General features: G+C 39.5%; 1 protein-coding gene across 1 annotated transcript in view; it reads right to left on the bottom strand.

The window, feature by feature from the left end:
- Window positions 1-15,382, bottom strand: part of Ralgapa2 (Ral GTPase activating protein catalytic alpha subunit 2) — a 265,575-nt gene that overhangs the window by 142,964 nt on the left and 107,229 nt on the right. Inside the window, exons 21-24 of the mRNA XM_013353198.2 lie at window positions 14,331-14,507; window positions 2,772-2,965; window positions 1,794-1,892; window positions 1,414-1,569 (exon numbers count right to left, since the gene is read on the bottom strand). Of these exons, the coding sequence (XP_013208652.1) occupies window positions 1,414-1,569; window positions 1,794-1,892; window positions 2,772-2,965; window positions 14,331-14,507 (626 nt within the window). The remainder of the gene's footprint in view (window positions 1-1,413; window positions 1,570-1,793; window positions 1,893-2,771; window positions 2,966-14,330; window positions 14,508-15,382) is intronic.

Raw genomic sequence — 15,382 nt, 5'->3', positions numbered from 1 at the left:
TCTTATCAAAACACTACTTTAACATAAAGTCAACCTTCCTACACTGAGGGCACTCATTAGAACCTTCGAAGTTGATTCTCTTTGCTGTTTATACCCCTTAATCTTCCATGTGCCCTGCACTGCATCATTCTGAAGGAGGTCCTTTCACCTGAAGGGGCAGCTGGAAATAGTTAAGCAGAGCATACAAGCGCCTGTACTTAAGACCCACTTAGACGTCTATTTTTTTATTTATTTTTTATTTTTTTTGGTTTTTCGAGACAGGGTTTCTCCGTAGCTTTTTGTTTCTGTCCTGGAACTAGCTCTTGTAGTTCCAGAGATCCGCCTGCCTCTGCCTCCCGAGTGCTGGGATTAAAGGCGTGCGCCACCACCGCCCGGCTTTAGACATCTATTTTAAAAATAAATGAAGCCCTGGGTCCAAGCTCAGCTGTTATTGTCAGTGTCTTCTAATGCTGCTCAGAGGGAACAAGACAAGAACAACTCATTGAGATAGTGTGGTAATGGATCAGAACAAAGCTCAATGAGTACAGCTCAAAGTTCATACCAGGGAACCAGAGAATATGGTGACCACTTCTCAAGCACTGGAAGATCCAAGTACATTCCAGAGAAAATGAATAAATAAATGTCAAGCTTGCCGCTAAGTCTGGTGGCCTGAATACCCCAGGACCCACATGGCAGAAGGAAAACTGATTGCTTCAAGTTGTTCTTTGACCTTCACACTTCAGCTGTGCCACTAATGTGCCCACACCCCAACTCCTACACACAAAAGAAATAAGCAAATATAATAAGGACAGTTTTCAAAAGTCCACATGCCTACCCACATCCCTCCTCCTGTCCCTCATACGTGCTAGGGAACTTCCCAAGGGAGGAAGACTGGGTTCTGGTCACTACCACTAAATTTAGGTAAATTTATTACCCTAAATCCAGGATCTACAAAGAGGGGAGTGGAGCTTTGTGAAGAAGGCCTTGAGTCTCTTTTTGGTCCTACCAAACAAAATCTTCTATTTCTTTGGAATAAATAAAAGTAACTCCACATCAAGGAATGCCAATATCCTTAAGTCATAGGACATAGTACCTCACCAAAAGAATACAACTACTAAAACATGTATCTCCAAATACTTTTAAATTGGCCAGAACCGCAGGGGCAAAATAGCTAAGATGGTACTTTGCAGTTGATAACAAAGGCAGAGAGTGGACGATGTGGGTTGCAGAATAAAATTCAGATTTAGTTGGTACATGTACAGTCAGGGAAGGGAACAAGTAAGAGTACGATAAATTTGAAAACCGTATGTGTGAAGCGTAGAAGCCACTGAGGATTTAAGCATTTCTGGCATATTTTCACAAGCCCTGAAACACATAAAGTGTGACAAGCAGTTTCTCACTGTGGTACACCATGATAAAGGAGTCACAGGATACCTGGTCCTCGCTGGTTAATCCCAGGTGCATCACAAGGTAGAAATGTACCAGGAAATCCGAGTTTGGCAGAACATCCTGGCGTCTGGTCATCATGGCGCAGATCAGTTTGTAGGCTTGCAGTTTGCCTTCCTTATATTCATTTGGCAGAGTTGTAGCCTGCCAAGGAGATGATGTTTCTAGATTAAATCAAGACCAGATGCAGAGCATTTCAACATTTCATTTACTTCTCAGTTTTCCTGAAGAGTTGTTTGGAGACGTGGGATGTGCTGGCTGTAGTAAGTTCCAGTCTGTCTTCAAAACATGCAGTCTTGGGCAATTACAGTTTTAAAACTCAATTTCAGAAGGGAAGAGGAAATTGCAATAAAAGAATAAACACTTGCCTTGAATAGCCATGATGCAAACATTCTGAGTGGTGGGATCAGGAGTGGAGGAGATGGAGATGACTGGTTATCCAGGCTTATCGCTAGATTGTCTCGTATCTAATTCAAAAGAGAATTTTGGGTGAGGTAACATTCTACTTATTCCAATATATAGCAATATTGTATAACCAAGAAACCAATTCCATTTTTTATAGGTGGAATGAGAAATCTATAGTATTTACATGTTTTTCTTCTTTTTTTCTTTTTTTTTTCTCAATTCCTAGCTGGCCTGCCCCGCCCACAGCTGCTCCTCTCCCAGCCTTGGCTCAGCAGGACCAGCACCAAGGTTTTTCTTTCATTATGAGATTTCTTGTCCTTTTGGATTGTGTCTGGCTTATTACATGTAGTTAGAGCTTCAAACTCAAAAGAATGGTATTGCTTTTCCTAGCACGTGAACACCTAGGGAGGTCATGAACTCCAAAAGGTAAGAAATGATTTCATAAATGATGCTATATAAATGTAAACAATATTTTGGAAAAATATTTTATGATGGGAAATGTACATTTAGTATCAAAACAAGAGACAGGATGAAAAATGTATCTAAGAGTTTATTTTATAAAATGTCTTTACTCATGGAAATATATATTTTATATATTAATACTGGTTATTCTATAAAATAAGGCTATAAATATCTTCATGATTTTCTACATTTTCCCAACTTTGCACAATAAAAATACCAACACTTCACTAAAATGAATAACAAATCCATATAGTATTCTATTCTTAATATCTTCTATTCTTATACTTTTGTACTAAATGAAATAACTCTTAGGCATTTAATAAAGTATTAAAATGACAGATATTATGACATTCTTGGGAAATCAAATGGACTTCATTTAAACACATAATCTGCATGTTAAAATGCAGTAAGTAGATTATATGTTAAATGATGCATGTTAATTTTTCTGGATCAGTATAAAAGGTAACAGCAGAACACACCTTGGCCAGCTTGTACCACAGATCATAGAGATAGCCAAAAACCCTGGCATGGATCTTCGGTGAATGGATATTATTCACATCCCCAAGGATTCCCAAGACTCTTCGCCATAACACAGCAGCAGAATCTGGGTGCCAACCAGTGAGGTTCCCTCCAGCAATTATACTACAGTCGTCTGCAAGACATTCTCTGCTGTCTGTGGAGAAAGAATGGAAGAATCTGCCGACATGATCTTAATTTCATTATCATAGTATTTTTTAGCCTTACTGCAAATTACCTGTGCTTATATTTTATGAATTCTCAGTAAAGTAATTAAGATTAAAAAATGGTTGAGAATTTGACATAACAGAAATAGAGATTTAGTCATGAAAGGTCAAATATTTGATTCTTCAAACTGAAAGCCCAACAAGAAAGGATGTATATGCTTAGGCTGATCCTGTACAGGATTTTATGAAGGAAGCAAGAGAGAAAAATAACCAGAAATACATTTAAGGCACTCGAGAGTGCTGCATCATAGCAAGACTATTTCTCCTATATGCGCTATAGAATAAACAGTAGCCAGCAACCAAAGCATCGCATGATATTTTCTAACTTCTCTTCTTCCGCATACCCTTTTCTTACAGTTCTGTCCTTGTGTTTCCTGGGGAGAGGGGTATTCTCCAAACCTTTTGCAGCCCAGAGATTTCATTCCAATTTGCAAACCCCCTCTGGAGACTGCCCAAAGCTCCTTCTCTATCAAAACCTTAGTCTCCACTGTGCTCCAGCCCCTCCATCCCACTCATGTTTTCTTGAACAGATCACCTATGGTCTCCGTGGTGCTTAAGTAAAGCATTTCATTCTCAGTCCCCAGCAGATTTGATGTGTGCAGTTAGGCCTCCTTCCTGAGATGCTTCATTAGCTGACCCCCAGGTATGACATGCACCTGGTTTCTCTCTTGGACCAGTTCTCCATCTCATGTGCCTTTGAATACCCAAAGACCCACAAGCTGCTTCTCTCTTCCTTCCCATCATCCTTTTCTTACACAGAGTAATGGCCCAGATTCAGGTGCCATTTACATATTCACATCTTTAGATACCTGATTTTTTTTGTCTCTCTTTCTTCAGTTCTGCATTTCTCTATATACCATCTGCTCACACTGATCCAACTTTTGACCTCACAGATACTAGGCCAGCATTGTACCCACTGCAACACGGCCAGTTGCAGAGTCTTCCTGGCATCTCCACGTGCTCAGTGGAAACTTAGTCCATGAAGGCATATACTCATATAGCGATGTTCTCAACACTGGTATTTTGGATGGAGATTAAGGCTTTAAAAATTACTTCTTTTGCATGTGCATATTTGTGTATGTGTGGGTGTCTGATGCCATGATGCACATGTGGAGGTGAGAGGGCAGCCTGCAGGAGTCAGTTCTCCCTGCTATGACACCTGCTGAACCACCTGAAAGCCCCAGATTTTCATTTCTCGATGTTAGTTTGTTTTGCTAAGACAACACCTTACTGTACAGCCCAGGCTGACCTGGGATTTGCTCTGTACCTCAGGTTGGCCTGGAATTCTCTAGACTCCTCAGTCTCCTGATTCCTGGGATTACAGGGACATACTACCACAACTCGGCTTATGCGGCTTTCTTATTTTTCCTAGAACTCAAACTCCAGGAAATGATTTCCCCAAAAAACTCTCCCTTGCTGAGAAAGTATGCAACCCTTATCTAATCTAATCCCTTTGCTTTCAAGACATCATCTCCGTACTTAGTAATGCACTGCTGATCACAGCCCAGAAACACTGTCATCTACTTTATCTTCTAGAATAAAGTCTGCAGCTTGTCGGCAGTGATAATTAATTCTCTTTCTTCTTCTTATGTTTCTTTCTTTCCTTTTTTCCCCCCATCTTACTCTGTCTTACTCTAGGCTGTCCCACTTTGTAATCCAGGTGAGCCTTGAACTTCCAACCCTCCTCCTGCCTCAGCCTCCCAAGTGCTGGGATTGAAGATCATTACACCCAGTTACACGTTCTGAAATGGATGCACCTGTGCTCAGCCCCATCACAGCCTCCTACTTGTGCAGGTACCTAACATGGCTATCCTTCCAACTCTCAGCTGGAGCATAGAGAAGCTGCTATGATTTCAGCCAGGCTCCTTCTCAGCTGTCAGGGCCCCTGACATGAGACAATGCCATTTCAACTAGTATGTCCCATCTTCTTTGCTATCTCTAGAAATTAGCTGTTATTATCTCCCCCTGCTATCTGTGCCCTGTGGAGCTATGACTCATTCAATTGTCCTTTCAGTGTGGCTTAGGAAGGACTTGAGGGAACAAGTGGAGCTATCTATAATTTTTCCGACTATAGTCAACTAGATATAAAAGTTCAATTAGGATTTTTAAATATCCTTTTTATTCATTTCTTTACCTTGTTTTTTGTTTTAAGGTTCTCACTGTGTAATGCTAGCTGTCCTGGAACTTACTGTGTAGACCTGGCAGGCCTCGGATTCACACAGCTCCATCTGCCTTGGCCTCTTGAATGTTGGGATTAAAGGCATGAACCACCACACCCAGCTTTACCTAATCTGTAAAGGGTACTTATTTCATTTTCTTATTTTAAAATTTTCAAGATTTATTTTAGTCATATGAGTGTTTTGCCCGCCTGCATGCCCATCACATGCACACCTGGTGCTCCTGAGGTCAGACGAGACAGTGGAACCCCTGGGACTGGAGTCACAGATGGCTGTGAACCACCATGTGGATGCTGGGAATGGTACCAGGGTCCTCAAGAATAGCATGTACTCTTTGAGCCATCTCTCCGGCCTCTAATTTCTTATTCAGTTTTGATACATTTTTATTTAATAATTTGCTCCTCGTGTTATTACTTAAAAGATAGGCATTTTATTTTAAAACTGTTGGAGATTTTTGAAAAAACTGTAAGTAGGGTAGAGATAATCTCCAAATACTCTACACTAGTTACTCTGTTTAGTTACCCTCCTATCAGCTTTTCACATTAGGATATTTATTACAACTAACAAGCCAGTACTAAAACAGTATTAAAGGCCAAACTTTATTTACAAATTTAAAAAAAGGTGTGTGTTTGTGTGTGTGTATGTGTGTGTGTGTGTGTGTGTGTGTGTGTAGGCACACATATGCCCCAGCATGTACATGGATTTAGAGTACAACTTTGGAAAACTGGTCCTTGCCTTCTACCTTGCATGAGGCAGGGTCTTCCGTTCACTGTTGTGTCTGTCTCCACCTCCCTTCTCCTCACAGGAGCACAGGAATTACAGATACACCCCACCACATCGGACTCATATGCAGATTCTGGGATTTCAAATCAGGCCCTCATACTTACACAGGAAGCACTTCACCCACTGAGCCACCTCTGCATCCTATAGAGTTCCTTAATTTTTCCTCCTGTTGCAACTATAATGGTCATTAGGAACAATACGTGTATCTCTAAAGTCTTCACTAGATTGTAACCATTTCTTAGGCTTTTCACATGTTGACAGCCTTCAGAGTTCTGAGGAGTTCTGGTCAGATACTTCATAGACTGTTCCTCAGTTGTGATCTCACAGAGTATTTTTAAGAGTTGGTTTTTAAAAGTCAACTTTATACAGTCTAGAACCACTTGGGAAGTCTCAAAGAGGGCCCGACTAAACTGGATTGGCCTGTGGGCATATCTGTGGGGATTGTCTTAATTATAGTAATTGGGGTTGGAAGACCCATTCATTGTAGATGGCACCATTTCTGATGTTTGGGTCCTGTACAGTACAAGGGGAAAGTGGCCTGAGCTTGGGCGTTCATGCATTAATGTATTATTGCTTTCTGCTTTTGACTGTGGGTATGTGTAGTGTGATGTTCCTGCTGCCTTCTTTGCTACTATGAGGGACTGTATCTTGAAACTGTGAACTAAGATAAGTTGCTTCCCAAGTTGTTTTTGTCAGGTTATTTTAATCACTGCAACAGGGAGCAGAACTAAGACTTTTTATGGGGGGGGGCACTCAGGGACTTCTCGTTTAATGTATATTTTCTATTGTTTTTATTGCCTTTATTAATGTTTTATTTAGGACTTTTGCATATATGCTTTTGACTGTGATGGTCTCTAACTTCACTTTTATCATACTGATTTTTGTCTGCATTTATTCTCAAAGTAGCACAAGGTAGATAGAAAGACAGAAGAGAGCTTTCTTTCTCATTCTACAGAAAAAGTTGGAAAAGAAAGTGTCTTCATTTGCAATTAAGTAAAGCTAGAGATTCTCCCTTGCTTTTATAAGTTTACTCAAATTACATCTGACATTATTTTAGATCATCATATTGTCCATGTACTTGTGTTTTCTCACATACTGATTCTTTGATCAATCTTGACCTGTTCATCTAGCTTTGTTAATGTTTATAATCTTTTGTTTGGTTTTGTTCTGTTTCACTTTCTAGTACACTCATGTAACCTCTCAAGATTTACTAGCATTTTAGTTCATGTTCTACAGTTTTATTCTTGCACTTTTATTTTGGAATAGGACACACATGTTCTATTTCACTTACTATACACATAGACAGTAGGTTATATTTTGTCCCTATTAAAGAGTTTGGCTACATTCTAGAGATTGCAATATGTACTGTTTTATTTGAAGTATGGTTTTTAGTATCTCATTTCCCTCTTTAAATTGGTCTGTTATTCTACTGAAAAGAAATTCTCTCAAAATCACAGAAGGTGCTATGAAACAAAACAGGCATCTCTGTTGAGACAAAGTGGCCAACTTATTAATGTTCAATGTGATTTCTAAGTGTATCTTAGCTGTTAAATTCAAAGATAAACACATCTGCACAAATACATATATATGTATGTGTTGTAAGAAGCCGCTTGTTTGTTTAACTGGCCACCCAGACTTCCAAAATAATCACACAGAAACTATTATTTAAATCACTTCTTGGCCAATCACTTAAGTGTATTGCTCGCTAGCTCTTAAATCTAGTATTAACCCATCTCCAGTATTTTATATTTTACCACAAAGCTCATGGCCTACCAGCAAGGTTCCAGCTTATCTGTCTCTGGCAGCAGTTCCATAGCTTCTTTTTGACTCCGCCCTCTTTCTCCCAGCAGTCAGTTTACTTCTTCTCCCAGTTCTGCCCTACCCTACACAGGCCCAAAACAGCTTCTTTATTAACCAATGGTATTCACAGCATACAGAGGGGCATCCCACATCACGTGTGTCCATGTCCACTCAACTAAACTAACTGTATCATGTTTCCTTTATTCTTATTATCATTTGTTTTTGCTTAAAATATCAATTAATAATTAATGGAAGTTTATATTAAGACATTTCTCCCTATGCGTATGGTTTTATCAGTCATTTCTCATTTTTGTTCTTATTGTTGTTTCTGGTTTGGGGGGATTCCTCCCCAAATTTTGTTTCAGTTACCTGGAGGCTGGGAAGTTCGTATAAATGTGGAATTATTGTAACTGCTGATAATTTCTGCTTTAAATTGTATCCAGCTGGCCACGTAGAATTATAGCAGTAGTCTTCTCTCCTTTAGAGAACTCATTATATTGATTATGGTAGGAAATGTGCTTGACTTATTTCTAAATCTTTATGCTTCCTGTCACCTTTGCTCTGCTTCTCCTTTTGAGTCTTTGGTGAGATTTTTACTGAATTTTTCCATTTTTGCCATCAGTATTTTCTCTCTGTTGTCATACATTTTCATTTCTTATTTACATAATTATTCCAAAAACATTCTAACATTTACCCCAGACAAAGAAAAATGAACTGATTTTTGAATTTTTAAGGCACCATCTAAGAAAATGAAGAATAGAATAACTCTGATCTATCTCTGATGTATCTGAGGAACCTGAGGAGAGGCCTAAGAGGGTCAGCAGGGAGCCAGAGGAATGAGTCTAAAAAGGAGAAGGCAGGTCCAAGATGGGTCCAGGAGGTTTTATGCTATTGATGGAAAGCTCCCAGGCACTGAAACAACAGATTCGGTAAGGATGACAGTTTTTTGGAAAGGCTGTCTGTAGGAGTGCTGATGCTTCTGAGAGGAAAATGAGTCTATTCCCTCCAAAGAATCACCATATACTCCTTTGAGAAGACACAATGACATGTACAGACAGACATCAAAACCAAAATTCCCGCAAGCCATTTCTGAAAACCCAAAGGCACAGAGGATAAAGTCTACTTGTGGGTCCTCTTCATTTTCTGACTTTTAAAGCCTCAAAAGAGACTCCTGAAAATCAAGCACAGCACCAAGTAGCTGCCAGTCTGCAAAGCCATGGGGAAGCTTTAATGAATGCTTATGAACTGACATGAGTAAGACTGCCATTTCGCTACAAGTCCAAGGAGTAAGAAAATTAGGAGTTCATGGCTTTGCTTCATTCTACTACCCCAGCTTTAAGAATGCAGTCATACGAAGTGAGATTAGCCCCAGCATCCCAGTGACACTGCGGCTTTGCTGGAGTGAGAACTCCGCGTGCATGAAGGCTGGGTACTCACTCACCCCTGCACTGCTGTGCCACCACCAACCAACACCCTCAGTATTTTAGGATCTATATAAAAAATCTGCCTTGCATTCAGAAACCATTCTTGCCTCAGAGACTAAAATCGTAGGCAATATCCCCCATTATCAAAATATGCTGAGCTCTTTAGTCTTTCAAGGGACTGTGTTCATTTTTTCAATATTACTGTGAAGATTTTAATGAGCTAAAGTGTTTTTGCCCAAAATTCTCCGGCTGGTGGCACGAGTTCCAGAACAGATGCTGACATTTTACATGTAGATGGGTCCTCAATGAAGGAACGCTTGATTAAAAAGGGGGATTTAAAAGATTTTAGAAAAGTCCATTTTTACCTCCAAAATACCAAATATTTGCTTTATTTTCATTAGTAGCCTAGGGTCTTTTTGTTTCACTATTTCTAAATGTTATAGAGATCTTTAAAATTACTAAACTGTGGACTCTTACACATATGTAAATGCTATCATCTTTCTCTAAATACATACATGATTATAATGAACAAATGTAAAATTTAGGAATTTGAAAATAATGAACAGATTTTAACTGGCAGATAGGGACTTATGATCAAAGGGCCAGTTCATACAGCTGCAATTTTATGTAGGTGTGGCAGAGTTTAAACAAAAACAGCCTTTTTCTTTGAAATCAAAAGCTATTGCTTCTCAGACTCCAGTCAACTTCTTAATTGTAGGGACAGAAAAACCAGGTGAGCACCTCAAGAATCAGGAGATTGGAGTCCAAGTTGGTGTTCTGTTCCATGGCAGCCTGACACTCCTCTCTTTCCTTTCTACTTTCATTATTGCTCAGTCCCAATTTAAAAACTCTAGAAGGTGATTTACCCATGCTACTGTAACCTTTACTATTATTTTCCTTTACAATATTTCATGATGGACAAGCATATCAGAGACTGGTAAAATACCAAAAATGTGTCTGGTGACAGAAAACTGATGAACTGTTTTTAAAAATCAAATTTAGTGTAGGGGAACAATGTTCAATTCACACCTATAACTGTAATTAAAAGCATTTCCTGTAAGAGACATTGGGATGTAGGTCAGTGATAAATACATTAAATAAAAGAGATATGAAATTACATTATATATGATAAATTTAAGGTTAAAATTTAATTGATGCTTTTAGCTAAATAATAATATGAAGGCTTAAAGCATATTTGTTCATTGATTTGGGCTATTTACTGAGGGCATCTCTTACCTACACTGTCCAGGAAGTCAGGAGGACTCTGTGTACATAAAAGACAATCTGTCTTCCCATTTGGAGCTCATAATTCATCAGAGGAAGACACTGGTCCCTCCCTCCCAAAGAAAGACACTGGCTGTTTCTTATCAAATCTTAGTTAAACCTTATAGGAACCTGGTGAGGAATGACCATTAAAGTTGGGCTTTATCTTTTGGGGTCCTAATTAGTGATGGAATTTTTAAACCTTCTCTGATTTTAAAAGTTTTAGTTTTGCTTAGGTTGAACTATTGATACTTTGAGTTAGCTTTTTGATGCTTCTTTCCCTTCTCATTTGAGAAACCCTCTCTACCCCAAGATTATAGAGTCTTTTCTTCCTCTCTCTATTTTTTAGAAGACATTTTCTTCCAAGTGTTTTTAAAGTTTCCTTTTCATACTTAGAAATTCTATACTTTCGGAACTAACTTCAAACATGGTGTGAGGTAGGGACTCTATTTCTTTAACCCCACCATATATAAATATTTGTCACACAGAGACGCATTTAATAGTACATTTTCCCCCTGCTAGGTGTGGAAGAGCCTCCATCACACACCATGATTCCATGCCTGTGAAGAATTAGTTCTGAACTTTATACCCATTGTTTTTAGTCTATTTGTCTATCCCTAAGATTCTAACTTTCATTACATAAACTACATGGCATTTATCACGTTATTTGTGATCATCAGGACGCATCTTTTGTCTTGTTTGCAAATTGTTAAGAAATCAATAACTATGACTCATTCATATTTTTCTCTCACATGTATATGTGTGGTGTGTATATGTGTGTAGGCTTGGTTACATGTATTGAAGCACCTGTGTGAGTGTGAATACACAGAGGGTGGCTCCTGAAGTAGACATTGATGGTCTTTGTCAATCACTTTCCACTTTACTTATTGAGAAAAAAAAAATCTCCCACTGAACCCAGAGCTCACTAATTCTAGCTAATCTAGACAGCCAGCTTATCCTGGGGATTCCTCATCCCTATCTCTTAAGTACTGGGATTACAAATGACTACTTGTTATACCTGGTTGGTTTTCATGTGGGTATCCAACTATTGTCTTCAAGCTTGCATGACAAGTGCTTTTATCCAATGAGCCATCTCTCCAGCCCCATTCATCTTCTTATTTCTCACAGCATCTAAATAGGTATTTCTAGATCGCAGGTTCCTCTGCTAAATAAGGGATAAGCTCAGCAACAATGCTGTAGAAGCAGAGCCACAGATACATCCCACTTATGAGTTATTCTCTAAGCAGACTTCATGTGTGTATTATTGCAATCTTCTTACTTTCTGTATTCTTAATGCTATAGCAGCTGGGACCTTGCAAATTAGAGAGGAACCGTCCCTCTTACTGTTTCTTAACTGTAAAAATACCAAACTCCTCACCAGAGAAAGTATGGCTTTTTTCATACGTAAATGAATCAATGTAAGCTCGCTTAAGTCCATCTACTCTTGCCTTTCCTACTCCAGGCCCAGTTCCCAGGCAACTAGATAGTCACATGCTCTAGAGTTCACTGAGGTCACTTACAGCAGTCCGCTCACCCTGCCTTGCCTTGCTTTCCCCATGGAAAAGACAGCAGAGATTGTTCCCCATATTTTCTTTCTCTGCCTCTTGATTGAGCCTGGAAGATTGCCTCTATGGCTCTTATGTCCAGAGACAAGTGAAATAAACCTTTCTCCTAATTACTATCATTTTATTTACATGCATTAATATAACTGATTAAACATAACCCAAGTACATTTTAGAACAACATTTAAACAGCAAGCGAATATGAAAGTAACCTATTAGCTGGGCCCTGACTTCATTCTAAACAACTGACAGTGGGCAGGTGAGAAACAACAACACTTTCTGTTGGTTTCCTGCAGTACTGGTGATCAGTTCCAAGGCCTCACACATGCTAGGCAAGTGCTACCTCTGAGCCACATGCCCAAGCCCCATCAGATGACATTCTGTATCCTAAAAACCCAGCTAACAAGAGTTTCCTTTTTTTCCATTTATGCAGAAATTGTTCCCTTAAGAACAGAAAGTTTAGTTCAGAACCGTGATAATCCTTAAGCCTCTTCATATTACAGTTTGTCCTTTCCACAGCTGACAGGATGAACTCTTGAACTGTGTGTACTGATTCTCCATGTTAGTATTTCAAAGAACAAAGTATTTGGAGGAGTTAATCGCAGCATGGTGCATCATACAGAGTTACACAGCTCACTACCCTAAGCAGTCAGATGCATACTCTGAAATGGGATCAAGACTAATCTTTCCCAAGGACAAACAAAAGAGGCACTCATCCAATTTTCTTTCCTTTCAATAAAAATAATTACATTTGGTTCATCTTTAAGAACATTCAAGTGAGATTCATCACTAGACCCATAGAACCATCATGGTGAGATCTCATCTATACTAGACCTACACAAGCTGTTTATTTCATAAATGCGCTAACAATTCTCCAGTAATTCAAAGGGTTTTACAACTGTAAAATAATTCAGTGGGGAGGGTTAGGGACTGCACAGCATTGGAGGCCAGTTCCACCTCAGGCACTTACTGGTATTTTCCAGTCAGGTGGCATGATTTCTCTGTGTCTTACAAAATAGAAACAGAGAGATTTAGTCTGCTTGCCATACAAAATTAGAATTCTTAAATCCTATTTAAGTTCACAGTATTGGCAGAATTTTACCAATATCATTTATGCTCATTGTATGGCATCTTAATGTTGTAATACAAAGGATTTCAAAAAAGAACAGACACTATAGCTAACTTAGGTTTTATATCACAATGAAAATTAAAGTTTACTTGATTAAAAATCATTTAAAATAAAACTTTAGCCTTTATTTTTAGTTTTGAGTGATTTTTAGCATTTAAAATGGGCTTTTATTTCTTATATGCTTCCCGGCTCAAACCCTAAATGCTGGGATTACAGTGGATGCCACCATAACCAGTGAGAATTATTAGATCACTTATTTCTTTAGGCATATGCGGTGTGGGTGAAGCGTATATGCGTGGGAGTATAGGTGCCTTGTGCATGCATGAAGAAGCCGGAAGTTGGCTGTCTTTCTATATCAACCTCTACTTTGGTGTTTAAAACTGGGCCTTTTGTTGAGTAGAAAGCCTTTTCTGCTAGACTGGCTGGCCAGCGAGTTCCCAGGGTCCACCTGTCTCTGCCTGCAATGCTGAAGTTAAAGCACAGTTATACTCAGAGTTTGCTTTTGTGCTTCAGTTAATAACTTCTTTATCCAGGAAAAGCAAGTCAAGATCATATTCATATAAAACACTGACATTACAGTTCCACGAATAATAATAACTATTATTATTTTAGTGGGGCTAACATTACAAGATGCTGTAAGAAGATGACAGTTTTGAGCAGACTGAGATCTCACTGATGTGGATGTTCTTCTAGACATTAAACTGAGTAGTAGCAGGCCACTGTTGTTTATTTTAAAACTATGACCCATTATCACACATATATGTCAAAATTTTACATTATGTGTATCAAATATTTTATAATAATTAAAAATTAAATAATAAGACAGCCATTCCTCTTATTCTACAAGTATGGCACATATAAGCTAAAATAGTGTTATTTTCTGTCTCCAAAGACCTTGGGATGGGTACCATCACTTCTTAGCATAGGAGACATTAGTCATAAGCAAGGCAGGCTTCCTCTCACATCTGCCTGATTTCAAAATTCATTCCATCCAAGACTCTAAGAATTCACAAGCAATATGAGCAGGTGACAGGAACTGCAACTCCAATGTGGTTGGAAGTGGCACTCCCACTGCGCTGCTAAGGGGTTCAGGTGTCCGAGGCAGGGAACTCCGGCACCTCCTATTTGTAGCAGTAATCCTTCTCACACACAATTACCTGTTAAGTTTGAAGCATCAGCAGGACTCAGCTGTAACCAGTGGCGGGCATCAGAGTCTGGCACAGCATCTGTGGGAGTGTTGAGTTCTGGGTCCTCATCACAAGTCTGCCATGAGCTCATGGGTAGCTCTGTCTCATTGCTGGAGCCCAAAGCTGTGTCGCTACCAGTACTTTCACCTGGCACACAGAGCAACCAAAGTTTGAGACTGCAGCTATATGAAGATAAGGTTCAAAATTATCTCCATGTAAGTAACAACACTTGCACAGCTGACAGGCTTTGCTCAGAAGTTTGGGCCGAACCTGAAGAACTTGGTTATGGTTCAGTAATGTCCCCATTGAACACTTATTTAATAAAAATACATCTTCCAAGGACTGGGCATTAAAAGGCTTCATAATGCAGCAATCTTATCAATGTCTTTCTTCAATTATTGCTTGTGTTTCAAAGTTACACCAAGTCCCAGGTCCTATCAAGATCCACCCACGACATGAGGAGATAAACAGGAGGAATATGGTGGTAACTGACTTCACAGCACTGCAAATTTACTCTGCTATTGCAAACCCAATGTTTAGACGTGAGCCCAGGCTGAATCATGCTGGCAGATTCGGGAACAAGGTGCCCTACTACTACAGATCTGCAACACTGCAAACCTTATCCTTTAAACACTAGAAGTGCTCATTTGTCACAAGGTAATCATGCAGAGATTTAAAGACTTAAGTAGTTAGTTATTTAATTGTGCACAAGGCAATCTAGACCATTCTGCTGCTTGACAGCAGAGCTGCTTGCCTGACAGTTCTACTCTCTAACAATGCTGACAGCCCCTGAGCTGCACTGTCTCTACTGCTGTCCTCTAGCTATTTGCAAGAACTGAGAATTGTCTTAATAAGCAGATGATCCATCTGCTGGGTCTCACAGCACATCCTCCCCAGAGCTACAGGCAGCAAAGAGGGAAGGCAGTGTGTGGGAGGAGCTGCAGTACACACCATCGAGAGCCAGCCGGGTGTGAAGCACACCACCGAGGGCCAGCCGGGTGTGAAGCACACCACCGAGGGCC

This window comes from Microtus ochrogaster, unplaced genomic scaffold, assembly GCF_000317375.1.
Source record: "Microtus ochrogaster isolate Prairie Vole_2 unplaced genomic scaffold, MicOch1.0 UNK3, whole genome shotgun sequence".
NCBI classification, from domain to species: domain Eukaryota; kingdom Metazoa; phylum Chordata; class Mammalia; order Rodentia; family Cricetidae; genus Microtus; species Microtus ochrogaster.
This window is presented reverse-complemented; position numbering and strand designations above follow the sequence as displayed.